This window comes from Pseudorca crassidens, chromosome 18 (genome assembly GCF_039906515.1).
Source record: "Pseudorca crassidens isolate mPseCra1 chromosome 18, mPseCra1.hap1, whole genome shotgun sequence".
Lineage (NCBI taxonomy): Eukaryota > Metazoa > Chordata > Mammalia > Artiodactyla > Delphinidae > Pseudorca > Pseudorca crassidens.
Window position 1 is genome coordinate 78,692,637 of NC_090313.1, and position 27,947 is coordinate 78,720,583.

The following is a 27,947-nucleotide window of genomic DNA, read 5'->3' on the forward strand; positions in this document are numbered from 1 at the left end:
TTGGAATATTAAATTTTAACATTAGTTACATAAATCCCAACACATTGTTTAACTGTCACTTTCCATTTCCCACACAAATGGCTAGAAAGTGTTATAGGTGGTATGAGAATTTGTTATAAATTTCTTTTTCTTAAATATTGCTTTAAGAATTTGGCTCTTTTCTCCTTAGTATATAGTAAGAAATAGTCTCCCTTGCCCAAGGGCAAGTTTCAAAATTATTGCTACTAAACAAATATGTATTCTTATGCTGTTCAGCATCAAATGTTATAAAAGCCTTGTAAAAGATAACCTATAGAGTAACCTCCCCTCTAAAAAAATCGAGTGCTTGTGAAGACCATTTTAAAAAACAAAACACAGTCAACAAATATATACTTTCCCCCTCATTGTCATGATCGATGGAGAGTTATGTTGCATTTTGCAAGTTTTACTTGAAGGGTGCTTTCACCAGGTATTATGGCAGGTCACACCGAGAGCAATTTTCTATAAAAGGTGTTACAATAACCCCTATGGTACTTGTGTAATTTCATATTTGAGAGCCAAGTGCACAAATAAGAAGTTTATAAGAATTACCCTGTTGTTCTGACTCTGATTCTTGTCCCCTAAAAAAGAAGAAAAATCTGTGCCAAGTAAGCTTTTTTTTTTTTTTCCTTTTTGAGAATTCTAAACCAGTACAATGTTTGATATGAGTCCTGTTGTTCTGGAGATCGACTAAAATAAAAGCAGTTATCGTTTAGCTTTGGTATATTCTGCGATACATTTAGACAAGTAGAATATATACCAACCCTTCTATTTTCCAACCGTGAAGTTACAATGAGGGAGGAAGTAACTTATGAGAGAGAAAATATTACAGACACAGAATAAAAGTTTGAGACCCAGTTTATCTTTAATCCTCTGGGATAAGCTATGGAACAAGCAGTCTGAAGAGTGGACACTCAGTGTCATGAACGGTATGCATCAGTTTACAATAACATGGGCACAAAAGCGATTGTCGCCTTTAGGACACTAGGGCCATCTGAGTGTCTCACATCCATGCACGCCACGTTCGCTTCATGAATATGCCACAGGTTTGTAGCGGACGTTGCCATTTAATGCCTACAGAGCCTAAAGCTTCCAAAGTGCCTATCTGGCCTGTACATATTTCATTAAAAATAAACTCTATAGAATAAATAAATATATAAAATAAATAAAATGTTGCCTTTGGAATTTCTATAAATAAATTTAACTTTTTTTCTTTTTTTTTCTTTTTTTTTTTTTAACTAAGAGGTCTTTGCTTTAAATTCACTGGGATGACACCCGTGACAATGAACCGAGAAAGTCTCGTCGGTCAGACCGCACCCTCCTGCCTGTGAAAATGCAGCGGGGCCCCCCTCGGGCCGCCAGCCAGATCCCGATGCGTCCAGGTGTGGCAGCTCTGCTGATGAGGATGAAGGACAAGAGATCGGACGGGAAAGCGCATCTATCCCCACATGCATCGGCTGGTCCTCTCTGCTCCCTCCTCTCTGCAGCCCCACTCACCCCCTCACCCTGCAGCCTCCTGCCCTCTGCTCACCACCCACCCGGCAGCAGTGGGCAGGGGGTCCCGAGAGAGGACGAGCCTGGAGAACAAAATCAGTATGTCCCCTCCACGCCTCCGTCAGACTATGCATGCGACAAAGTTTGGCAACAGTGGAGCTGATGTGATGACACAGCAAATCAATAAGAACCCACCGCGTGAAACCTTTATAGTGGTTACTTTTTAAGGGCTCAAGTGAAGAAACAGTCTTTGTCAACTTTGGCTTAGGATACCCTTATAGAGTTCGGGTACTTTGTCGGGGTCCACTGGTCTGGGTAAAAAATGTGTGAATTTCTGGTGCCGTTTAGTCCTCGTTCCTTCTCTGGGGGTCCCGTCCTTATTTAACGCGACATAGAACCGCCTTCCAGTGTCCACGTGTTTATACAGATTCGAGGAGTACGTGTTATACCAGTTTTCTTCAAACTGTTCTCTGAATACACACTCTTGGGTTAGTTTTTCCTGTTGAAAAACAAAAGCAAATATTTTGCAAAAATTAGCTACTTTCCGTACTGAAAGCAATTGCTACATAACATAACTGGTGACAAAATACCAATTTTAACCCACTTTAAGTGCACTTTGCAAAAACTGCTTACCTCTATAAATGTAACTACCTCCTAATTTTTTTTCATAATGATTAAAGCACAAAAGAGTCTAATTTTTTTCTAGTTAAACTTTTCCACATGCCAATTATCTGAATGAGTCAGTAGGCAAAGGCAGCTAACGCCATGAGCTGTTCCCATTTTCACCACAGCAATTAGGATGGTGACCATCCTGGGGGGAGGGCCTTTTCGAAGAAAGAGTCTCAGACGGCCGCTTCATCTTCAGCGTACTTTTCATAAAGTCCTCGCCACACAGACCAACATCACCAGCGACGTCAGAGATCTGCTGCCCTCTGAAGCAGTGGAGGTTATTCATTACACTAGAAGAGTGGTTTTCAGACTTCAGTGTGCAGAAGAATCACCTTGGGATGCTTTTTTTAAGTGTAAATTTCCAATCCCCAACCTTTTAAAATTCTGATCCAGAAAGTCTGGAAATACACATTTCCAACAGGCCTTGTGTAATTCCGATGCAGCCGGAGTCCACACTTTGAGATACGATGCTTTCTATCAGGTCTGGGTCTTCCTGAGTACAAAGAAGTAAAGACAAACATCCCAGCCCTCCTGTTTCCTTGAACTTAGAAGAACCACCACACACTCCCCCCAGTTTAAAAGCAGAAAGGTTCCACATCTCATAAATGTATTACCCTTCACCCTCCACCAGAGCTTTATGAGAGCCTGGGTTCCCTGGGACCCCATAACCTAGGGCCCCTGCAGCCGCGTGTCTCGAGGGCAGTAAGGACCAGAAGCGATGCACACATCACACCCCAAACCGTGAACGCATTCCAGGCACAAACACGTGCTTCTAGCTGCGCCTGGAGAAGTGAGGCAGTGGGGTGGATCAGCTCCTTGTTCTTCTTCTCACCACGTTGAAACTTTAACATCAGCACCTTCCCAGATGGCAGTGTTAAAAAATAAACACTAAAACGGCTTCTGAAAACATTCCCCTTGCTCTTGCCCACCTGGCCCCTTATGTAAATAAGAAAACCTACAAATACATGTCCACGCAGTTACACACTTGAGGACACAACCTAGTGCACTGATTCACAGCCAGCCCGGCAGAAGGCATCATCTCCAGCTGCCGTGGTCGCCTCGGGAGAGCGAGGGTGGGGACAGGGGGCGTGTCAAGCTGAGGATGCTGAAAGCCCGCGGCCAGCGTGAGCTGGTTTCCCCACGTCACTCCTCCGTTCACGGAAGGCTTGAACCACCCAGAAACACAGGGGACCTGCACCTCCTGGGAGCTGCTCTTCTAGGTGAGAGGTCCCCAACCCCCGGCCACCGACCGATACCGGTACTGGTCCGCGGCCTGTCAGGAGCCAGGCTGCACAGCAGGAGGCGAGCGGTGGGCAACGAGCGAAGCTTCATCTGCCGCTGCCCATCGCGCCCCCCGCCCCCCCCACCCCCCTCGCTCGCATCACCTCCCGAACCATCGCCCCACCCAATCCGTGGAAAAACTGTCTTCCACGAAACTGGTCCCTGGGGCCATAAAGGTTGGGGACCGCTGCTCTAGGTGATCAAAATGTACTGAGCAGGTTGGTAACAAAATCTTATCTCCTTGGACCAGTCTCTGCTAACTGAGCTGGAACAAGGGAAAGCAACAAAAGCAACCAAAAGCATCGAGCAGGACAGGATGATGGGGAAACTCTGGGCAGCTGACGCCGGGTTTATAGGGACAAGGTGCGTTGCAGGGGGCGAGTGGCACCTGCAGCTCCCCTCACCTGGGCGCTAGCAGAGAAGCCCCCTCACCTCCCTCCACGAGCAAACCTAGAGGAAACCCCCTATGCTGGGGAGACCAGGCTGAACGTGATTTCTGTTTCGTCTCCATTAAAGCGGACAAAATAAAAATAGTGTGTTAAAGACTTTAACAGCTATTTCAGACTTTACTTCCATCTGTACAATAAATATTCTCCCCACAGACAAGATTATTCCTGGCTTAAAATGTCTGGTTTGAGTTTGCAGTGAGTAAGTAAATTTTCTAAACAAGCAATGTTCATTTATTTTCTACTTAATAAAGGTGGACCGAAGTAGGGAATTGTAGAGCCTTCAGTTCTACCAAGGAGATGAAAAAAGAATTCAAATTAAGCTTTCTTTTTCTCAGCAGGAAATCACTTTACCTGACAGATACTTGGTTTAAAAAATAAGGCTCGGGCTTCCCTGGTGGTGCAGTGGTTGAGAGTCCACCTGCCGATGCAGGGGACACGGGTTCGTGCCCCGGTCCGGGAAGATCCCACATGCCGCGGAGCGGCTGGGCCCGTGAGTCATGGCCGCTGAGCCTGCACGTCCGGAGCCTGTGCTCCGCAACGGGAGAGGCCACAGCAGTGAGAGCCCCGCGTACCGCAAAAAAAATAATAATAATAAGGCTCTCCCTCCTCCTTCTGGATCCCAAGGTCTGCCCCAGCTTCTATCTGCTTTGTATACAAGTCGCACCTGCAGGTTCTGCACACCATGAGGGGCCTGGCTTTGGAGCCACAGCCCCTGCTCCAGCAGCCTCACCTGGAGCAGGTCAGTGTCACATCTGAGGCGAGGCCATTACAGGCGCATGGCCGGGGATCGGCACCCAGAGTCCAGGACACGCCCCCAGTCACTGTGGGGGCATGTCAGAACCATGAGTTCAGAACCTCTCAGGACTGGAGCCAACCTCAGCCAAAAGGTATTGCAACTTTCCCCGGAAAATGCCCGAGACAGGGGGGCCTGGAAGGGAGGTCACCTGCCCCAGATCCCGCACCTTCCACTTCTCACTAATGGAGGGTTCCTCCAGACACCCCGTCCGTCCAGGGACTTCCGAGGCCCCTTCCAAAGGGCCGGGAGGGGGGCTCCACGGACCACGTTCCACAACTCGGTGCAGCCCCTCTGATTCTGACAATCACACGTGCTGCCTTTCTTCTTTACCTCAAAATGCAATTTTTTAAAAACACTATTCATTTTGCAGGAGGAACGGGTGGAGGTGGAGAGAAAACAGAGCGTATGCACAGAATTCTGCAGTGGGAAGGACACTGCACGCTAAGACTGAAACACTCATGAGTCCAGTATTGAAGATGAGCCTCAATTCACATGTTTTGGGGGTACTGTCAGTTTGCGGGGAAAAAAAAAAACCTTTTTAAAAAAGTTGAACGAGGTGAGAAACTGAACTAACCTTTTCACTGCTCAGCAAACACGGCTCTGTTCCCCTTATGAGGCTGTTGTAACATCCTTTACACACACAATATAATGCTCTAGGCAATGCGGAAAATGAAGTGACTGTTCCACGGAGGACACTGTCATCTACAGACAGCAGCTTTTGTGATGGTTAAGAGTTCAGTCCTCTCCTTCACGGGAGGGTTGGATAACCTCAGTTAACTAGTTAAATGAGGCCGTGCAGACATTACCTTGCAAAACCCCTGATCCAGTTCAGTCCTGTAATTATTACACAAGGGGTATAACGCCACTCAGAAAAACCTGCAGACCTTAAAAAAAAAATTTAATTTAAATGATCATAAAAATTAAAGACCCTGATACCTTTCTATACCATGTATATGCTTTCAAATAATTTCTTCTTGCTATTTGTGATTTTTGTTTCAGACAAAGGTAGACAAAGCAACAAGATTTACAGAATTAATCTTTATGATTAGACTTTAGTACTTAGCGATAAAATATTTAGTTGAGGTGAATATATTTATGTTACATATTTGTACTCCAAAGTGATTTCTCTAAATTAAAAATAAGAAAGTGAATGCAAACTGCGACGGCAAAAAATATACATTAAGCTGTATTCTTATATATACACAGAGGAGAAAAAACAGTTTCTGCCTTCAAATAAACTATACACTTTAGAATTATAAAACTCAGATGTTTTAAAACTCACCACATGTTTCCAATGCAGACAGTTTATAGAGTATTCCACTATAAAGTGATCAATTCTTCTTTTATTGTATTTCCATGTTTTAATATTTTGGGGGGATTATTTAACTATAGCTGTTTATGGCATACCTATCTTTGAACTGCTGGATTATGTCACTCAGCTTGGGTGGAGAATGTGGATTTAATTCAAAAGTCTCCTAAAGCCCATGCTTTGGAACAAAATCTGGTGAATGTGAGCAGCTATGGAAACCCCTTTTCATTTTATATCATCAAATTCTGAGCAGTGGGAAAAACTGAAATTAAAACTTCAAAACTTTTACCAAAATCCTATTAAAACCAAAGTATGAGATAATAATGTGAAAATTATAGTATACCCCAGAGAATGTTTAGGAATGTTATACGACATCAACTCATATGGACACTAATCTTAACTATTTGACAATTGGAAAATGTGTAATCCACATGGGCGTTACCATGCCTGACTCCTATCTGTACCCATTTAAAAACTGAAATCAGAAGTTTTCAAAATTTGAGATTCAAGAGTCCTCCTTGAAAATGTATAGACTTATGCTGCCATACATATAAACATATGGTGTAGCTTTAACCACACCATCCAAATGGTTGTTTGTGTTCAACTCAACGGGTTGTTTGACCTCCCTGCATAAACTCACAACACATAAAGCCCAAGGTCAGAAACTGCCTTGATAGAGTTCCCGAACCTTTTGTAAGTTACTGATTTGATGTAATCGCTTGTTCTCTGCCTACCGTTTACCCCAGTCATGGTATTTAAACCTCCCTTAACTACAATTACTCGTAGAGATGTACCTTCCTCATTAATAATCTAGCAGTAAAGTCTTCATGGGAATTGTTGCAAGCATTGCGGTGATTAAATATAATGACGAAAGGATCATTAATAAGAAGCTAGGTATTTGAACGCTTCTCTCCTGGGAGAAGTCCCCAAACGGAAAGCCACAAACACACAGAACAGGCAGGAAGGCACTATTTCTCATTTTATTGAAGCTCCCTTCGGATCCAGCCCCCTTAAGCCCTCAACACGCCTCATTCAAGGCCCATTTTTCAAAACCTCTTTAAAATCCCTACCATTCCCACGGGCCTGCTTTCATACCCATGATCCTGGCCATCAAAACTGCCACTGGAATTGTGGGAACGGTTGAATCAGTTGTGTCTGGTCAACGTACACAAACGAAGCAAGTGGGCGGGCAACGTCTGTCTCGTCTAATACACAAAAAGGTAAGAATTCCTACGTTCTCTCCACTCCTCCCCCACCAAACCAGACAAAACAAGACAGAATTCAGCTTCGCTCCAGAAGCTGCGTACTTAGGTGTACCTGTGGACTCAAAGGTAGGGCCCAGTCTGAATCTGATCCGGCCTTGGACATCTCCTATGGTGTGGGCTCACCAGCCACATGGTACCCACCACACAGCCAAGGACAGCGCCCGCAGCGTGTACCACAGAGCAGACCAGACAACTTAGATGCTGTCCTTAGCAGCCACCCTAGAAACGGACATTTGTTTAGCAAATCAAGTGAGCTCATAAACTTGCGATATATGTTCAGAGGTGGAGCCCCACAGGGGAAAGAAAATCCTGCCCAAGGTTGAACAGAATTCAGGCAGAGAAGTTTAATACTCACTTTATGAAATATTTTTGCTTCTGCCAATGGGTAGACTGTGCACATTTGGTGCTTCTGCCGAGAGCCCTACAGGAAAAGTTTGTGAAGTTTCTCTTAGGGTCCTAGAGCACAGGTAACATTTCTTATCATAAATGATCATCTGATAAGAGAAGTAAGTCATTCAGTGACCACTTAAAATGCACATCAGAGATTTGCAAAAGCTGAAAACACTTCAAGCTAAATATTACTCTTTGTAAAAACCGAAAGTCGAAGGACAGACCATGGAGGGGAAGTGGACAGCTTCAAGGCTGGGAGGTGGAATGAAGGAAATAATTCCTGTTATTAAGGACACCAGGCAGAGACATTGGAACCCAACCACCGCGTCTGCAGGCGCACCGCAGGAGGGAGAATCGAAACAGAAACACGTACCAGAGATCTTCTACGGTAGACAAAGCAGGCTGAATTCAGGCCTTGAGTGCAGAAATAAAATTAGACCAACTGAAAGATTAACAAAGATGACGGCAAAGTAAGCGCAAAGGCAATTTCTGAAGAACTAAGAGATTCACGGAATTTCTATGGTAAAGGAATGTCAGCCTCCTACAGACACACACAGTGGGGTTGATTAGCCACCCTGGGCCTCAAGTTCCTTCTCTGTGAAGACAGGAGACTGGACTCAGGGATGTCCACGGTCTCTCTGAGTCTAAGGTCGAGTGACCCGGCCTTAGAGCATCCAGTGTGGAGGCCTAGCCACCCACAACGACTTGGGAAGGACGCACTGACCAGGAAACGGAAAAGAAGCTGCTGGAAGACAGGGGAAGAAACACGCCCAAACGTTCAGGCTCCGTTACCTCTGCAGAGACGGACAGCTAAGTAATGCTTCCAGAAGCAGCCAAGCGGGGAGGCTGCTGTTTCGGGGAAGAAGACACAGCTTCGGCACAAGGGGCCCCTCCTTCCCTCCCTGGGAGACCGATAGGATGTCCCCCGGTGTTGGCCTCACAAAACACAGCTCACAAATGAACGTCTGCCTGACCAACAAACCCTACGTCATCAGCTGCCCGCAGAGGACTTACTGGGAAGAAAAACCAAATCCTGGAGGAAAACAAGAAGTTATCAAAGTCACAGAGTGCCCAGAGCTGGAGGCAAGGTTGGACGTGTGCACAAGACAGATAAAAGGCAATGTTGGAGAGAAGCGACACCAGGGCTCCAGAATTTCTCAGACACCCAGTCACACCCCCTCCGAGGTGCACAGAGGAACCCCGAGTGGGCTCACGAGCACATGCGTGTCTCCGGCACCTCTCGACTCCCCGGGGCCCCCCCTACTGCCCGCCACCAGCTCCAGCTGGACTCGCGTCAGCCCATATTTCTCTGGAACCAGACTCTTCCTCCCAGCCCCCGCCTAGCGCTAGAGAAATGGCCCCACGCTCGTGGAAAGTGACCGGTGCTGCTGTCCCTTCCTCACACGTGGGTGGCTGTCCCATTCTCTCGGGGCCCCTCTGCAAATGGCCCCCTTCCAGGACGAATCCCAGCTCACACCATCGGCCAGTCGGCCTGCTTCCCCGAGGCACCGGAGCCACACACCAACGTGGGCCGCTTCCACAACAGCACCTTCACCCTGAAACGCCGAGTCCGGGGGAGGCCAGGGCAGCGCTGCCACAGCGTAGTGACTGCACCGACATGCAGGCATGAGAAGTCATGCTCACCACCACCACGATGGGAGCTAAGCCCCTAAAACACAGTCCAACTTTTCCATTTAATTAAGTGGGTACAATAGTAACGTGCTGCACTTGAGGAGAAGGTGTATAAAGTTAACCCTAGCAGATGAAGCTCTACGGTTTCAAGTGTAATGCAAGGGGCGCCACAGTTCGATCTGAAGGGAAATGTTTATTTACTTTCACAGACTGTGTCCTAAATCTGAACTTCTGAATTCAGACTTGCAAGAAGCACAGTTTCCGTGCGCCTCCGTGCAGGCGTCTCCTTCTGGGACCACACTTATCCCTGAAGGAGGCGAAGCAGCAGCTGCACAGCCCCGGGGGCCAGGACAGCGCCGGACGCATCCTGGGCCCCGTCTCCACTGTCCTCGTTACCCTGGTTCCTAGTCCCAGCCCAGCCGGCCTGAGGAGGTCGCCCAAGGCTGCACAGCCCACGAGCCACGGAGCGAGCGGCCCAGGCCCTGCGCTGCCCTTACTCGTCACTGCATCTCCATGTTCAAACCCTTCAGGATGCAAGTACAGGCTTGAACCTTCCATCGAAACACAGCAAACTGAAAATCTACTCAAAGGACAGGGAGAGAAAGAAAAGGAATACAAGCCACCCCAGAGGGTCCAGAGAAAACGACCTGCCACACAGCGACTCACAAGGAAAATGGAAGAGAGGGAGGGAGGGCAGAGAGGAGCCTCGGGCTGGGAGTGGACAGCAAGCGTGCACACGTGCAGGGCAGTGTGGCAGCCACACGGACAGAGCCACTCCCGGCCACAGCAGAGCCAGCCCAGCACGCACCGGGGAGGGTGCCCTTGGCATGACCTTGGCAAGTCCGAGCTCAGAACACTGCACTGAGCCGTGGGCGGTTCCCCACAAAGGAAAAGCAGACTGCAGCAGAGAGCTCTCTGAAAAGTCACAACAAAAGACTGAGGAAGGAGGGGATGCATTTATGTCAGGACTGAAAGCATTCATGGAGCCCTTTGTGGGGCTCCACTCCAAGCCAGAACCTCTCCGTCCTTGGGGAGCCTCGGCGGCGGGGTGCTGGGAAGGCAGACACTCTTCTCAGCCGCCTGCAAGGATGCTGCGGGACGCCCAGGTCGATGGACACGCAGCGGACAAGCCAGTCCTGGCAGGGGGCAGGAGGGGGGCGGCCCTGGGGCGAGCGGGTGGGGCTTTCTCTGGGAGGGGGTGTCTCCCGGGCCAGGACACGGGAGCAGCCAGGCTGCAGCACCCCCAGATGGCAATGATGATGACAGTGGAGGACCCTCCAAATGTCAGTGTCGTGGCCTCTGGCAGCAGCTGAGAGAAACAGAAGCAGAGCCAGGACCACTGGGGCTGGAGGGGGAGTAAAGATGGCAGAATCAGGCTCCTCCCGGCAGCCACGGCTCCAAAGCCTGCGGCCCTGAAGCTGCTTTCACGCCAGCCTTTCCCTCCCCGAGACCACCTGCCTACTTTTCTCCATCTCCTCTGTGAGTAATCCTGACGTCTCCTCCCAGGCCAGGGATGGAGCTCCCTCCCCCATGCTCCCCAAGGCCTTTCTGTATACAGTTCTGTCACAACACCAGTCGCACCAAATTATAAGCCTTGGTGTGCACGTCTGACTGCCCCCCGAAGCTGCAAGGTCACCCCAGGAGAAAACAGCACTTACCTGCGCGGGGTATTGTGTGTGGATCGGGGCCCCGAACCGCGGCTCCCGGGGAAACACAGGGTTAGGGTCCTGTGAGCCTTTGCTCGTGACATTTTTGTCAACAAATCAATACATAACCTTGTTTTACGCCTGCTTGTGTTTCAAGTTAATAGTGCTGGCTCATTAGCCGTGGACGCAGGCAGTGACTCAGGCCGACGGAGGCTCCTCTGAGGTCCGCGTATCCTCCGTGAGGCTCGCCCAGCCTCCGGCACTTGGGACACCAAACAGCATCTCAGCACTCGGCCCCGGGGGCATTCTAACCAGCAAAACCACCACCAAAAGCACAAAAAACGTGATACCCGTGGCAGAAGGGGCGCTTGCCCAGTGGGAGCTGCCCCCTCGAGACGCGGCTTCTGCCCCTCTGTGCAGGCCGGCGAGCGACACGACTGCAGGGTCACGCGGCAACCGCAGCCAGCAGACAAACGTGCGCGCACGCAGCCTGCGGTCACGAGGGCCACCTGTGCTCCTGGCACCTACGGAAGGGCCGGCCCGTGTGAGCAGCGACACGGTCACGTCCCCTGGCTTTGCGAAAGCAAACGAGTGTGCGAGCGAGGGCAGCCGAGTGTGGCGGGGAGCGTGCGGGGAGGTGGGAAGCAGAAGCGGAAGCCCCGCGTCCCCAGCATCCAAGCAGCGGCCTGGCTCTGCGTGCCCGACAGACGACCCTCTGCAAAGAGGCGCGATGTGCGCGGGGTGCAGGGAGGGGCGGGCCGGAGACCCCGGACCCTAAAGACAGACCCTCCCTGCGCACTGAGCACAGCCCCGGGTCCTGGAACCATCCCCTGCCCGCCTCTCCTGCCACACGGAGAGGGCCCCGCCCGTGAGCTTCGACCATTAAACCGGGTCCTTCCCGAAGCCCACGAAGACCTGTGCTGGGTGAGTCCAGCCACCACTAACTTGCGAGGTTTTCCACGCACCTCAGACCGTCAGGGGAGGCAGCTCCCATGCTTCACAACGTAAACGTATGTAAACTCAACTAAGAAGGTATGATTTTAAAAGATGATTTTCCACTAATTAACGGCCAGGAGTATAGATGCTAAGGAAACAAATGAACCACTAAATAGAAACTAGTACTAGAAAGAGACAATTGTTTCAAAGTCCTATCTGTGAAGGGGAGACTACAATCCTGCTCTAATACGGGGTTATTTCTGGCAAAAAAAATAATAATATATATATATACACATATATCTTTTATTCACAAGAACGGCTGGCCACTCATGCACATGTACCCGGCAAGATTTACCAATTCACCTAGGTTCAAATAGTAAGTCCTTACGTACTCTGTGTTACCTTGACTCAGTCGCTAAGCCACTAAACTCTCATTCCCGTCACCTCTAGAACAAGGACACTATGAACGAAATCAGCTCACACAGCAGATGCTCTTCTGAGGCGCTGCCCTCCTGTCTTCAAAGTCACCACCTGATCCTCTGAACGCTGGCAACTACACTAGCAATTGAAGGCCTTGCTCTATCACCCGAAGTATCTATTTAAAACCGCCCACTTCCAGAGCACGCCCGCCATCAAGGAGATTACTGCACAAATGACCCTTTACAGGAATGACATTCCTTGGAGACTCGACCTACAGGACACGCCTCACCATCCACCATCAAAGTCATCTGAACTGACACAGCAAAATGACAAACTGCTAAGTCCAGTGTGGACAGGCCATCGGGTACGGTGTCCTGTTCCGTAACACACACGTTCACTCTGCTTGTTCCAAAGCCCCTCACAAGGGCACCGCAGCACCTAATGCAAACAACAGGGACCCTCCCTGCCAGGGCCTCCCAGCCCCAGGCGTTTTCACAACTGGCACCTACGGATCCCAGGAGGATAAAGGACCAAATCTGGGGGCAACAAGCTTCCTGGAAGAGCGTTTTCTCTGACCCTTCATTTCATGAAAAAGTAAAGGGGTCATTTTAAGGCCACTCTAGACCTTCCAGATGACCGCGCATAACCACATACTGCCGCCCAAGAATGTGCGTGTGTCTAAAGTTACCTTCAGCGCTAAGCAGTACAACTCTCACCATCAGGGCTACCGGGAAGAGAAACGACATCCTTGGAACGTCGGTGAAGGTCAGGTGACACCTGGCTTCCCAGTAATTCGCCCCGGAAGACACGGGGGGAGGACCTCCTCCCCCAGAAGCCCTGGGGGACAGGTGTGCCAAGCTCAAAGCCCGGACACTGAGGCAGCATCTCAGCCATCACATCAGATCCACCCTACTGCTTCAGAGTCTATTGGTCTTATAGTCCAGTGTGAATTTTAATATAAATATGTTTTGAATTGCAGTTGCCAAAGAGGCATAAGGGGTTCGTGTTTGTACATATTCAAATAAGATAATAAAAATAATCTAAGGCAAATGGGGTTCTGAGGATCTGAGATACTTCACCGTTTTCCTCTTACAGAGGTAGACATACTCCTTCATCCTGGGCCCCCTGCTGCTGCGCCCACTGTGGAAACACCGCACACGTGGAAACACCGCACACGTGGAAACACTGCACACGTGGAAACACCGCACAAGGGACGGCTCTGGCTCACACACGTTCACCCAGTCCACAACTGCCCCAATGCTTTGGGCTTTTTTAAGTTCCTGTGCACTGGAAACACAGTCCAAATCCATCACACCTTGGTTACTGATTACTGATTACACGGACTCACAGAAACCGAATCGGGCCCAGCTGTGTCTCTGGAAACGGAACAACAAACAGCAGCACCTCTGTCAGCGCGGTGGCCAGGCCCCCTAGAGCTGGTCTGAGTCCTCGCTCTGGCCCACCGGCCCCCGAGCTCCAGCCTCGGAGCAAGTCACCCCACCCCCTACCCTTCAGCCGTGACAGTTAAGCAGGGTCCCGCCTGTGGAAGTCCAGGACGGTCAGGTGGGCAGCGACATCCTGGGCAGCGCTGTCCACGAGGGCATGACCGGCTGGATAGCTGGGGTGACAAACCCTATGTGCCAGCTGCTCATGCAGAGCCTTCAGGAAACATACAGACTGTAAAGACAGAGTCTGTCTCCTAAGAACTTAATCCAGCGGGAAAGACCAACGGGGAATGAAAACTCTGGACAGAATACAGTAAGTGCTAACAGGGATACAAACCAGAAATCCATGTCATCCTTTTCACCATGTTTACAGATCCCATGCTTGCTTTCCTGTATCATTAGAATTTTAGTGACTGTGCTACCTTTTTTTAATGAAAAGGTCAATATCTCTCATGAAATGCAGGCTCCTTGAAACAGATTAACTTTTTTTCAAGGCATTCTTTTTTAATGAGATATTTATTACAGTCAATTATTCTTGACACACTGAAGTATCTTGATGATACTCGGATAATTAAGATTAAGACCCTAAAAGTAACTGAGCCTTACTTCTAGTCTCTTTGATAAGAACGAAAGTGACAAATGTAAACTAATACTCTAATCCTCTGCCCAAGTGTGCACCCAAATGAGTGTGTATGTGAGAGATCTAATACCCTCCCTAAATTTCACCCAGGCAGGATATTCTAATCTTTACATTTGAAACATTATGTGCCCTTCCTTGTCTGCCCTCCCTTTTCTGAGACTCCTATTCATCCCTCAAGACCCAATTAAGTGCTCCCATCCAATTTCCCCAAGGAGTTATTTAAACACTCTTCTGGACTCCCAAGATACTTGTGATTCCTCTAATACAGTGCATATCACATTGCACTGAATTATTTGTATCTCTCCTACCAGATTTTGAGATATTTGTTGCACTGTCATGCACTTAGTACAATGCTGGGCACATCGTAGGTATAAATGTTTGTGAACAAATGAGCAAATGAATGGAGGCATGGATGAATGAACACATGAATACAATAATCAAACTCCATCCCAGAAGTAGAACAACTCAGGTTTTCCTTGAATCATATAATGATACACACCAGCAATAGAGTTTTTCCTATTTCCACAATCTAATAGGATGTCACAATCCCACATGTTTTTCTGAAGAAGTATTACCCCATTCACCTCTGGCCTTTTAGATCTAATCCTAATGTAAACTTGGAAACAAAAGATCTACATAGATGAAAAGAGAAAAATAATCCCCAAAATACATTTTAGATTAACTTTTGCTACATTTACACATTCACTTACTTTATAAAAGTGATGGCTGTTTCCCCAAATCTATTTACCTTCTTTCCCAATGAGATCAGTCTTTGCAAGTTTTCCCCAATGTTTAGAAACACACCTTTTCCACTTTACGGAGCTTCACACAGCTTCATACAAGCAAACTCCTCGGGCTAGTTTCCAGCGTATTTAATAACAGTGTCGTTGCCTGTTTCTCTCTTTCCTTCTCTCCATCTCATCAGGATGAAAAGGGGACATGTGGGTGTCCCCCCCATTCTCACTGCCACGCCAGGATGACAAGCACAAACGCAGTGGAAAGTGATTCCTCGCCCCCGAGGAGATGGTCTCCCCCACGCCTCCGCACACCTGCATGAGGTACGGGCCACAGGCAAACCAGGCCGGCTGCTGGGAACAGATGGTCCTGCTGCATAACATCATGCCGTAGAGCACCCTGTGGGCCAGGCAGGCAAGACTCGGGAGCGAAGCCTGCAGAGTCCTGAGATCCAGAGCAGGAGCATTCGGGCCACGTAAGTCCAGCCCTTGGTTTCGCGGATGCGAGGAACAGGCAGGGCACCCACTGATGTCCTGATGCCCGTCCCCATTCTCCCCCAGACACCACCTTCTCCAGACTCGGCCACGTCCCCTGGGGCTGGACATTCGGACGACGCGTTACAGCCCAGCTCAGCACGAGGGTGGCCGGGAGGGACTCCTCCCTCCAGCGGGGCCCTAGGGACACAATGACCTCAAGGGCTGCACCTCCAGGGCCAGTGAAGCCACGAATGAACCCCGACTTCGATCGCCTTCAACCCAACATGTGCGGGGCTCGGGCTGTGGCGGGGCGGGGGGCGATATTCAAAGGAAAGCTGCAGCCCAGGCCCTCGACACGCTGGGGACGCGGCCACACCGGAAGTGTACATTCCTCGCGTGAGGACGGAAACACAAACAAAGCATCCCCGGGGCCCAGAGGCCAACACAATAAACGCTGACCAGAAACTAGGGTCCGAGTTAGGGGCGTAGGGAAGGTTTTGCAGAAAAGGCAGCATCTTCACGGAATCTGAAAGAAAGAAGGCTGCCTCCGCGGGCACAGCGGGGAGGGGACGGCGGGGCCGGGGCCGGGGGGGGGGGCGGGGGACCTGACGGCGCGGCCCAGCAGCCCGCCAGTGTCCGCAGAAGCGCAACGAGGCGGACGCGGCCTACACAGCGACAGGGACACAGGCGACACAGCAAAGCGGACCAGCAGCGTGGTTCGCGGAGAGGACACAGCAAGACGGGGGGCTCGGCCTGCAGAGGCTTGAGGAATCCGAGCGGGAAGTGGCCCGTGTCTGGGTCTGAAGGGACCCTCCCATTGGGGTGGGGAAGGGGACGAGCGTGGAGGCGGGAGAGGCTGGAGCAGTGGAGCCGCCTGAGACGCTTTCCCACGGCACGGAAGCGGCCCGGTCACGCCGGCCTCCCAGCAGGGCCCTCGGGTGAGAAGGGACGGATAGGGAGAGGGCCCTGTCCCAGCTCTGCTGGGTGCAGGCGGGTCTTGAAAGGCCTAAATCAGGCAGCAGGGCCTCCAGTCCGGCTTCCCTGCCTCCCAGGAGACGGCCTCCCGGCCTGGCTGCCACCCCGCTGTCAGCGGGTCTCGTCCCAGCGGGGCTCAGATGGGGCCACAGGGAGGAGGGCGGCATTAGGGAGGGGGCCGGCGGCCCCCGGAAGCGCCCCTGCGCCAGGCCGAGGCCTCACGGACGCAAGGCCATCGGCTGTCCGCGTGGCCCGAGGGCTGAGGACAAGCAGCATGGCCTCTGTCTGCTCACTCATCGCTGCCTTCCAAACACTTTGCCTTAAGGCGTGTTTTATAAAATAACGTAACATATACGAACTATGCGTTCCATATGCAATTTTCAAATAATTTAAGATGCAGTGTTGAAATCCACACTCAAAACATCTGGAGACCACGGTGATAAACTACAGTCCCTTCCACCCCCCCACCCACAGAAGGTCAGACTGCGACCCAACACAGAAAGCCTTCTACTGAGCCCACCTATGACTGACTGAATTAAATCCACATTATGGACCTAAAAGTGAAGGAAAAAGTGAGGGGTGACAAAAGGAGAACATCACTGAATGTTTTAAAAATCTAAAAGCTTCCTTACATCTTGAATCTTTGCACTTAAAAGCGTTGACGAAGATAATTTAGGAAGTAAATAACTTCATCTAGACCAAGAACTGTGTTTAAAAAACTAAACTCAATCCTATGCTTAAAAACCTATTTTAAAATAAGCCTCTCGAGGAAGCACTTTTTTAAAAAGACAAATGTCTAACAAAAGCAATCAATCTTACATTCAAATTTTACCAAAGCAGAAAAACCATCCTTGTGTCATGAAAAATGGTGGGTGTTATATTCAAACTATACCATTTATTGTCTCCTGGAGTTTCTGAGTAAAAGTTGGATACTACTCCCAACCCTTGTGTGTGTGTGTGTGTGTGTGTATTTACTAGTATATGGATTAAAAAAAAGGATATCTAGAAAAAATTTCTCCTGATTCTACATAAAAATGGCCTTCACTTCTGCCAACAGAGGACTCCAGAACTTCTCCCATTCTGAGCGTCTTTTAATTTTCAACTTTTTGTAGCTTCTAGCCAAAGTTCTCATATTGCAGATAACATGGATTAAATCCCCATTTGACCACCAATAATGGCAACAAGAAACCGAAGGCTGACTTCACTACAAATCTTTTGTTGAAAACTCAAGTTATATACAGTAACTGATAACCTAGTATTCACACTCATACCTTTAGCAGAAATGTGTCCAGTTCCTACTGTGCAGTAAAGAGATACAAAGTCTGCCCCTCCTCTCAAAGCAGAAGCGGGGGACTCTCGTTCATTTCTGCCCTCCCAACCCTGGCACCTAGAGCCGTGCCTGGCGGGCTACAGTGAGCGCTCTTCTTTGCCTCACCCAAGGAGCTTACGACCCAGTGGAGATAGGAAGTAAGACCGGGGAAGGAAGAAACTCCTAACACTTGCAAATAATTATTATATTTTTATATTCTTATTCACATACAAGAATATCTGACAATAATTTCCATCTCCCTTCTCTCTCTACATAATGAAAATTTTATGCAGCTCAGAGAAAGGGTTTATACTCACTGCATGGTCTATTTCTAGTTTTAATTACAATGCTTGGCAAAGCTTGGAAGATCATTTCAATTCGTTTCAAAAATAACTCCCATTCAATACAAGAAGATGGGATTTTTCACAGTTGTGAATTTTTTATTTCCTTGACAATGAAAATGGCTTGGCATATAAATAAAGCATTTGCTTAGAAACTTTGGTCTCGTGAAGATCCAGGGCTGATATCTATTAATAAAAATGAAGTGGTTTTCTTCAAAAAGTGAAAACCTACACTCCCCTTCCCACCACTGTTTCATTTCTATTTATAAGCTAGAGAAAGAGCAGTTTCCGGCAAACGTGAGTCAGGAAGGCTGGCAAGGTCTCTACGGTACTTACTGATCCGTACAGCTCCCCTTTCTCATTCATGCCGAGGTAGAGTCCGCTGTCCACGCCTCGAATGCTGACCAGGCCCACCGCTATACTGATAAACTCCAGGATGCCTGCGAGACCAACAGCAGAGGGAGACAGGTCAGAGCACAGAGCATCTCCCCTGGAGCGTCCACATCCCTGGGAGCATCTAAGAGGAAGGCCGCACCTTCACTCGAGAAGTGTCTTCTCTTAAAACCACTGCCCCAAAGAATTGATTTTTCAACTAAATTTTATCTTACAGTAATGAGACAAAAAAACTTATCAACACAACACGTAACAAAATATTTTTTAAGTAAAAAAGCTAGCATTTACATAGATATGGTGAGAAGTGACATGTCAGTAAACCAATGCACGTGTTCTAATTAACTTAAAAGAGTATAATGTATGAGAGAAAACTTACTTCCACTTTAAAAATGTGAAATTAAGTATCTGTGTATGGCCATGGATTGGAAAAACAAAATTCTATTCAGAGAAGGGTCTATGCCCCTCATAATAAGAATAGGAGATGACAACCAAAGACTTGTCTGGTTTACACCGAAAGTTATCCAGCTCTCTATTGTATAACTGTATTGAGCTCCATCTGGAAAACTAAAAAGCCCACACATATCCCAAATATTTCTGCTTAAACAAAGTATTGATTTTCACTGTGCTTATCTAAGCCCCAAAGAGACAGTTAAGCAATTAAGATAACACAATATTCTGGGGGAAAAAAATGCTGATTCCAAAAATGCTCTTGATTTAAAATAGGCGTGGAATACTATATCCCAAAATCAAATCAACATAACGATCTTCTTTTATTTCCTTCTTTCACCTTGCTTACCTCACTAAGAATAACAATACCTAAGCTGGGCATAAACCCAGAATTTTGTGGTCATACAACAGCAGTTCCAGGTTCTATAACCATATTGTTGTTTTAACATGATTACCCAATGGTATATTGGGACGATGCTAATATCACTCATGCTCGACCATTTTTTCCATTTTGTCTTAAAGTGCTACACGTTGTGTAAACCTTGTATGAACACATACCAAATACTGAGTTGTTTAAAATATCTCCAAATATTAAAAAACTTACTTACATTTAAGAATTTAGAAAGAAACTAAGGGTAACCCTGGGCTAGAGTCAGTCTCACGTGACTCATAGAAAAGCACTTACATGTAGTTTTAAACAATTAATTTTGCAACTCTCGCAAAATAGACTGTGTTGCAATCACAAGAAGATGTGAACTACATAAATGTAATAAAGCAAAGGTTCCAAGGTGACGGACAAAGGGAAAGAGATTTCTTATAAAGAGGTATTCCTAATTCTGTTATCAGCACAAAATGCAACAAATATTTTGAGCTTACACTTTACAGAATGTCTATCTGGACCTGCAAAACTATGTATTTTAACAGAATGTGAAATAGTGTGTGAATAAATATAAAGAGAAGTTACAAATTGAGTTCTGGATCTGATAACCTGTGACTCTCTAGTGAAAAATACATGTGAAATAAGTTCATTACCAGCCATCCCTACCTCACAAACCTAATGGAAAGACAAATAAGGCAGTAGTTCCATGAGAGTCATTTCTTGTGAGATGCACATCCTTATTGATGAATCATTTTATTTCATTATACTACGTCTAACTCTTATGATTAAAAATAACTTATGTTGTAGCATTTTATTACCATAGGAGTCACACACATGTGACTCTCTTAGCTACCTGAAAACACACAATATAAGTCATTGTTATCCTGAAATAGTATAAGGAATTCATTAATGTCCAACTTTCATTGTAAAATGAAAGCATTTGGCCCCTTTGCATCTGGCCGATTTAATACACCATGTCAATAAAACTGAAAGTCATAAAACTAAAATAAACAATACTGGCACCTTCTAAGAGGGTATCTGATGATCTTTCTCTTTTCCCTAAGCAGGAGGCAGCTCTGAGACTATTAACTGACATTGCCCATCAGACCTAAGAAAAAATAAGTGCATGTGATCTCGCAAAACCATGTAACTGGCTGGTCAGCAGAACATCAGAAGTAATAATATCAACAGTGACAATCCTAACAACTGGACTCCTCGAGCATCTAGTCTGTGCCCAGTGAGAGGCCTGATGTCATTCAGCCCTCAGAACAGCCCTAGGCATTACCATACGCTAATCTCCAGATGACACGTGGGGACAGTAGGTTCAAGGATAACTTGCCCCCAAGCGATCAGACTCCAAAGCCTAGGTCCTTACTGACTAGGTACACCTTCCCATCACTTTTACCTTTTCTCACGGATCCGTGATTTCTGTACCACTTTTATATAGTTAGTCCCTCACTAGTGACTGGAAGATGTTACCCAGGTGAGACTCTGCAGGCCCAGTGCACAGGACTAGAAGCAGAGGAAGTGAGGGACACGTGAGCTCCTGGGACCGTGCTCTCATCACACAGGACTTGGGAAGGTGGGCACCTGTGTGTGCACACTCTTCGCACGTTGTTCTTTGTGCACATGGGTTTTTTTCTTTTTAAAGGACTTAAGGTCCGAAACGATTATTATACATTTTGGAAATGAAGGTAGTAAGACATCTATCTTGTTATCTCTTCCTGGCATCAGCAAGATATGCACTCACTCATTCAGTCAGCAAACTAAGGAGTGACTGTATTGTAAGCCGAGCACCATGCCCTTTGCTGAGGGTATGGAGATGAACAAGGTCTAGCCTACACCCTCAAAGAGCTTCCTGTCTAGTGGGAGGAAGGACAAATAACCAGATAAATGTAATAACAATGTGGGAAACGCGGTGAGAGGCAGGTGTTCAGGGTACGCTCTGGGCGGCTCACTCAGGCTGGACCAGGAGAGCCAGAGGGGCTTCCTAAAAGGAATCGGGCCGAGACAAGCCTCCCAGGCGTGCTCCACATGAGAAGGGGCTACATCTAGGGACCCCAGGTGGAAAAGGTTTCATCATCTCAAACCAGCACCCCTATCTCTGCAGCTCCTTGAGAAGCAGAGACCTCGAAAGAGCAGCCCAGCTTTTTATGGGGTCACCTCACGATCCGAGGGCAAGCAGAACTCAGAACGCCTGAGTCACAGCCGTTCCCTCACGTGCAGAGGGGGCCAAAGCTGCGAGGCCAGAAAGCCCTGACCACCTGAACCAGCTCCCGCCCCCCGCAGACTGCAATCCTTATCATCCCTGCTACCATCGTGTCCACCATGAACTCTAGAACCTCAACCAGGTCAGCTAACCTCTCCCTGGGCCTGAGCCACTGCCGAGCAAGTGATCCCAACCGCACTGGTCTGAGCGGGGCCGCTCCGCCAGTGGCTGTTCACGTGGGCGTGAGGCTCGGGAAAAGCCCAGAAGAAGGCTTCTGGGTATTAACGGTGACAGGCTTCACCATCCACAGGAGAGGAACGGAGTGAAGGAAAGAGCTAGGAAGAGAAGAAGGAGGAAAGGGAGGGAGGGAATGGTGGGGCTGTGCCTGAGATTGAAGTGTGGCCCTCACATGTGTCCCAGGGTGGCCCAGCTCTCTTAGGCAGGTCAGAAGGGCCACAGCAATGGGCAGTGATGGAGCGGCCTGGGAAGCATGAGGTCAGTGACGAGTGGCACCTGGCGATTCCCTTTCACGGCAGGCAACAGTTCCAGTGAGGATGCACTCACTGGGCCCAGGAAGCCTGACGGGGTCTGGTGGGGTCCACGGTCATCTGTGATCCGCAAGAGGCCAGGTCACTTCCTGGGACCACTGCAGGAAAATGACCTCAGCAGAGCATCATCCTCGCCCCGGACTCACTAGGTAGCAGTGCTCAGCCCCCAAGCTCTGTTCACGTGGACCATGACCCCAAAGCTGGCCCAGCTCCCAAGAGCCCCTCTGCATGGGCCTCACCTCCACGCTGGCCATGGGAAGTGGGAGGGCCAGCCCAAGCAGCTCCACTCTGGCCCGTGTTAAACAACCCTCCAGCCTAAAAGCCCCCAACACTTAACAGAGCTGCATTCTTCAGAGGACAAGAATGTGTGCAGGCTGTGGAGAGAGGCCTGACACAGGCTTTCGAAAATAGATTAACCGGCCCGCCCCCCCCCCCCCCCACACACACACAGAGCTCCCTGCTGGCCGGGAGAATCCCGCACCAGGGTTGCCAAATCAATCAGCTCAGAGCCCCAATCCCAGCAAGCCCGAGTCTGCAGCAACTTGAGCAAATCCCAGAGTTCATGTGGGAAATGACTAGCTGAATGGGAGCCATAACCCCACCGATTTTTCGAGAATCTGAACCTATCCTGAAACAGCTCCTTAAATAGGCAGCCTTTCCCTTACTGAGATATTGAAGAGCCAGATACCCAGAACGGCATTGTTTCAAGTGCGAAACCCTGGAAGTAAGATTTTTTTGAACCTCTTTTTAAAGTGTACTGTTATCATGTTTCTCCGCCCTGGTACAACTTCACCTGACCCCTAGACCCGGCAGCCCCAGCCGGGAGCCCTGGTCCTGATGCAGGCGGCCTGGCGGAGCTGCACTAGGGCCGGAAGACGCCCGGCAGGGACGCAGGCATCTCCGCACCAGGCCGGGGTCACCCCGCTCAGGCTCCTCGTGCCAAGTCAAATAACGGATCAGGCCCGACGCTCACTTTTTTATTATTCCACATTACCATTTCCTCAATTGATTTTCTGCTCACTTTTTCCGTCTAGCAAGTGCTCTAAAGAGGAAAAAAAAAAAAAAGGAAACGAACCGTCTGGCTCCCCTGGCCTATCACCCAGAGATACGAGTGCCGGTTCCCGTTCTCCAGGCTGGGCCTCAGCTCCACGCCAGCACCCCCGAAAGGAAAACAAAGAGCTCCCTCTAGGTCCCACCTAAGTTGTCACCGCGCGGCTCCTGCTGGGACAGCAGTAAGGTTCCCCCCCCCCCACGACCCGCACCGCCGCCGCAGTGCCACCGCCACGCTTGCCAGCAGCTGCGGTCACCTGCAGCTGCAGCGGGGGGTAGCACGTCATTTTCCCCGCACGCTTCCTCCTGCCTTTCCGTTTCAGGTAGAAAAGGCACCTTCTGTTTTAATCAGGGTGCAAACCCTCCTCGCCCCTACCCACAGCTACTCTTTCCTATGGACTCGGAAGAGAAACCGGGATTGCATTCGAAGTCCCCAGAGCGCAGCGGGCGAGGAGGGGGGCGCACGCGGGGGAGGGGGAGGGCCCAAGGTGAGGCGGGGGGGGGCGGGGGCGGGAGCGCCAGGTGCGACGGCCGCAGCCCCGACCCGGGTCCTAGCGCCCGCCCGCCCCCTCCGGCGCCCCGGGCGGGGCCGGGAGGCAGGGTGGGAGGCTCGGCGGCGCGGCGCTGCAGAGGTTGCTAATATTGGGACCTGCCGCAGCGGGAGACCGCGGCACTGCTGTCACCCCGGGGGCGCTCCTCCCTGCCACCGGATGGAAGCTGAAATAAGCCTCCCGCCTCGCCCTCCTTCCCCGCCCCCACTGCGCACACCACCCACTCAGCCGCATCCAAACCCGGGTGAGGGCGCGGCGAGCGCCGGGCGCGCCCCTCCCCCGCAGCCAGCTCCCGGCCGACCCCCGAGCTCGGGCCGGGCCCCCACCCCACCCCACCCCACCCCACCCCCGGCCGGGCTTCCGCTGCCCGGCCTCCCACCCAGCACTGCGCCTACCAGCCCGCCGGCAGTGCCGGGCGGACAAGGAGTGGACGTGTCATCTCCGGGGTCGGAGGTGGGGTGCCGAGGCCGGGTTTTTGTTTTACGGTCTCTGTTCAGCCACCGTGCCAGCGTCCTTGCCGGCTGATCCCAGAGCGCGCCTCTCGGCTCCCCGCTTTCCGGTCCCCGGTCCCCTTCAACCACCCTGGTCCCTCTCTGTCCCCGTGGCGGAGTCACCGGATTCCTAATGACTCGGCTGCGTGTAGCGAACGTCCTACACGAAAGGTGACTGCGTTTAAAAAAAAAAAAACACCCACGGTGGGGGCGGGGTGGAGGAGCCCCAACCGGAGCTTCCCCCCCCCACTCTACGCGGGTCCCGGGCGCTCCCGGCCCGGGCTCGACTGCACACTAGGCCGCCGGCCGCACTCGGGCGCCCACCGCGGGCTCCCCGGGCCGGGGCCCAGCCACGCAGGGCGCGGAGAGGGGCGCCGGGCCCCGCTCGGCAGCGGTAACAATGGCACGCGGCCCCCGCCGCCTGCGCCGCCCTTTGTCCCCCTCCCTTCCCCGCGGCTCCCGCCCTGCCGGCCGGCCCGACCCACCTCCGGCGCCGCGAGCCCACCGCTCCCGAGACCCGGCTGTGAGCGTCGAAGGAGGGAGAAGGGTCCGAGACGGGACGGGGCTCAGGGGCCTCGGCCCCGCCACCGAGTCCCCCGCCGCGCGCGCCTCCGGCAGCTCCCACCCCGCGCGCGGCCGCGCTGCCCGGGCGGCGGCTGGATCCGCTGGACCCGCACTCACACGCGGCGAGCGCGAAGGGACGCGGCTCAGGCAAAAGGAGCCCGACCCCTAAGCGCGGCCGCAGCGCGCCAGCCGGCCGGGCGCCCGGGACACAGCGGTCCCCGCAGCCGAGGGCGCGCGGGGCGGGGGCAAGCCGCCGAACCCGAGCGCGTCTAGGACCGCGCGGAGTTGGCCGGCGGCCGCCGAGTGGCACCTGCCGGCCGGCGCGCCGGGGACCCGTCTGGGCTCGGCGCCCCCGCCCACGGCCGCCCCGGGTCCTGCAGCAGCCCCGGGAGCGGCCGCAGAGAGCACTTTAGGAAAGTTTCGTCCCCGTTCCGCAGCGGCCAGAGCTGCCTCCGCTTCTCTGGGCTACGTTTCCGTAATTGAAAGCTGCAAAGCAGAGAAGGGAGGCAGCCCGCCGTTCATGCCGGTAGGTTCAGTGCGGGGTGAGCCGAGGCAGAAAATCCCGGGGCTCGTGCATCCGGGACCAGCCCCGTCTCAGGCCCGAACCGTCCTCACCTCCTGCATCGTCTGCGGCCCACGAACCTATACAGATAGTTTAGATCGTGTTCAACATCTGGCGTTAAAGCTTGAGGAAAAGAAGTCACCACAGGACTTTGTTTTTACGACCTAGTTTAAGTGTTGTCAGGTGGGTTTACTCAATAAGTTAACTCCTTCCAACAGTCTGGTTGCCCAAACGCCCCCCTCCTTTTTTTTTCTTTTCTTTTTTTTTTTTTTTGGTAAGTAAGGAGAAAACCCGAGTCGCCCCTCCACCATCAGTTCCCCCCACCCCGGGACTGTGCTCGCCGAGTCGCTGCTGTCGGGCTCAGGGTGGCCCAGCAGACACGTGTGTGCACTCATTAAAGGGGGCAGTCACCAGCCCTCGGGTCTGCAGCTATCCATGCTGAGTCACAAATACCCTCCTCGGGAAATGAAATCCTCGGAATGCCCTTTAAAATTAGCTCGCAGCTTTTGCACGGGCGCACACACTTACACCAGAGCCACACAGGGCTGCACGCCATGGAAATTACAAAGCACAGGGAATAACTCGTGGCTGGATGGACAAACGCCCCTGGTGAGCGCCCTGCCCCTTCCCGAGTCATTTTCCCCCAGTGCCTCTGCAGCCCAGAGTCTAAAATACGACTTTAGTCCTCTTCCCAACAGAACAATTAGCAACCTTCGGCTAAAGGGTTCCAGACCCTCACGGTGGGAGTAAGCAATACGCTTAATTTAAAATTCAAGCAGGATACTTATTGGAGGAAAAAAAGGGAAGGGGCAAAAACTTCATTTGACACAAGATGATAACTGCCTTCAGGAAAATGCATTTTAAGTTCTCAGTAGTTAATCATTAAAGCTTTAAACTCGTGGAATCAGTCCATTCAAAAGAAACTTCCTAAACCCGATCTTCCCGTGTATCTGATGCAAAAGAACTAGGGGCTTGTGTTATATTTATAAATCACGCCCTCCTTTACAAAGAAAAAAAAAAAAAGGCCTTTCAATGTAGACCCGCATCAGTGCCAGCGGCAGATCTGCAATTCCGGAGGCTTCCCTCCCCCCACCCCCCCCCCTTGAGCTAGCAAGACAGAGACAGACGGAGACTGAGAGAGGGAGAGACCCCTTCCCGCATCCCCCGCCCAGCCACCTTCTCGGTAGTTACAATCCGAACATGCCAGCACGGACAGTAAAGGGTTAATGGTGTACCTACCGAATCGGCTGTGGTCTTTCCTGGTTCCCTGGATAGTACCATTGGGGAAGATTTCTAAGTGAAATCCAGTCCTGCAGTAGAGCTGCCTCCGCCTGAGAATCCCCTTTAAATGATCCAAGTCCGTGACTGCAGGTCCCCTGGGAAGCCCCCCTGCTTCGGACTGACCCAGGTGGTCACTTAACAAAACCGGGCTGTCCGCCGGCAACACGGGCACATTCCCAAACGGTGCCGCATCCTGCACACCGAAATAGTTCCCAACTTCACCTAGGGGAGCCATCAGAAGACTCGGCTTTCGGAGCACAGCGATAAACAATAATGATGGTGCCAACCCAGGAGCTATTAGGCGAGGTATATCCAACTCCCCTCCCTTACTGCAGTTGCAGAGAGAGAAAAAAGGTCCTTTTCTTCAATCCATTAAATGGATAAATAAAAGTCATCTGCTGCTTCACTGGCACAGGTTCAAGGTCAAACCACGGATAGTCTAAGAAGCCACCACTTTATACTCACACACTGACATATTGATAAACGTATCTATGTATCTCTACAGATAGATTCCCCGGCTCTCAGCAGGCAGGAAGGTCTTCATCCCATCCGACCGTAATAAGGAAAAAAAATCCGTAGTTTCTCCATTTGGTTTGAGATCAGAATGACCATAGCAACTTAAATGCCTAGGCGTTATTATAGGGGGTTTTAAGATGCACGGGCTACGTCAGAATTTACGGATCCAGGAAGGCATGCGCCGTTTTCACTCTAACCGACTCTGCAGATATCAGCAGGAATCCTTCAAGGGGAAAAAAAAAATCTCACGTTGGTGGCGGCGACAAATCTGCCCCCGTCCTCCCTCCAAAAATGAGAATAATGGTAATAAAACAAAAAGAAGGAAAAACTTTAGGCGTCCAAAGCTGGTATCCAGAATTCTCCAGGGGCTCGGCAGGCGTCCATTGGCTTAGCGCGGGCGGCGGGCGGCGGCGGGAGCGAGGGGCGCCGCGGCGGGACCCGCGTGCCGCCGGCGGCCGCGAACAGGTGTCGCCGCGGGCGCGGGGCGAGGTGGCCGGCGAGCGCTCCTCCTGCGCAGCCCCGCGGCGCGCAGAGTGGCGCAGGCAGCGGCATTGGGCTGGGTTTAAGGTAGCGCCGCGCCGCCCGCGCTCCCCGCGGTCCTAGCGCCCGCCGCGCCCGCCGCGCTGCGGCAGGCCCCGCGCCGCGTGCCCGAGCGCGGGACCGGGGGCGCCCCGAGCCTGGGCCTCACAAAGGGAGCGCGAGGCCGGAGCCCCGGGACTCCGGGGCGGCC

The 27,947-nt window shown here is 50.9% G+C and overlaps 1 protein-coding gene across 1 annotated transcript; it reads right to left on the reverse strand.

Annotated features, from left to right (window-relative positions):
• Positions 1–860: 860 nt before the first annotated feature.
• Positions 861–27,660, reverse strand: FGF9 (fibroblast growth factor 9). The gene is made up of 3 exons (XM_067713750.1): positions 26,660–27,660; positions 18,563–18,666; positions 861–2,011 (listed from the first exon to the last, which is right to left on the reverse strand). Exons 1-3 carry the CDS (start codon positions 26,934–26,936, stop codon positions 1,766–1,768), a joined length of 627 nt encoding a protein of 208 aa, XP_067569851.1. The 5' UTR covers positions 26,937–27,660; the 3' UTR covers positions 861–1,765.
• Positions 27,661–27,947: the final 287 nt, after the last annotated feature.

What these genes read in the sequence shown, in the direction of transcription:
- FGF9 (XM_067713750.1), bottom strand. Translation starts at nt 26,936, where the DNA reads ATGGCTCCCCTAGGTGAAGTTGGGAACTATTTCGGTGTGCAGGATGCG. An exon ending in GAAAGACCACAGCCGATTCG is followed by an intron (nt 18,667 to 26,659) that starts GTAGGTACACCA and finishes TTGGTCTCGCAG; the next exon opens with GCATCCTGGAGTTTATCAGT. An exon ending in AAGGGGAGCTGTACGGATCA is followed by an intron (nt 2,012 to 18,562) that starts GTAAGTACCGTA and finishes GTTTTTCAACAG; the next exon opens with GAAAAACTAACCCAAGAGTG.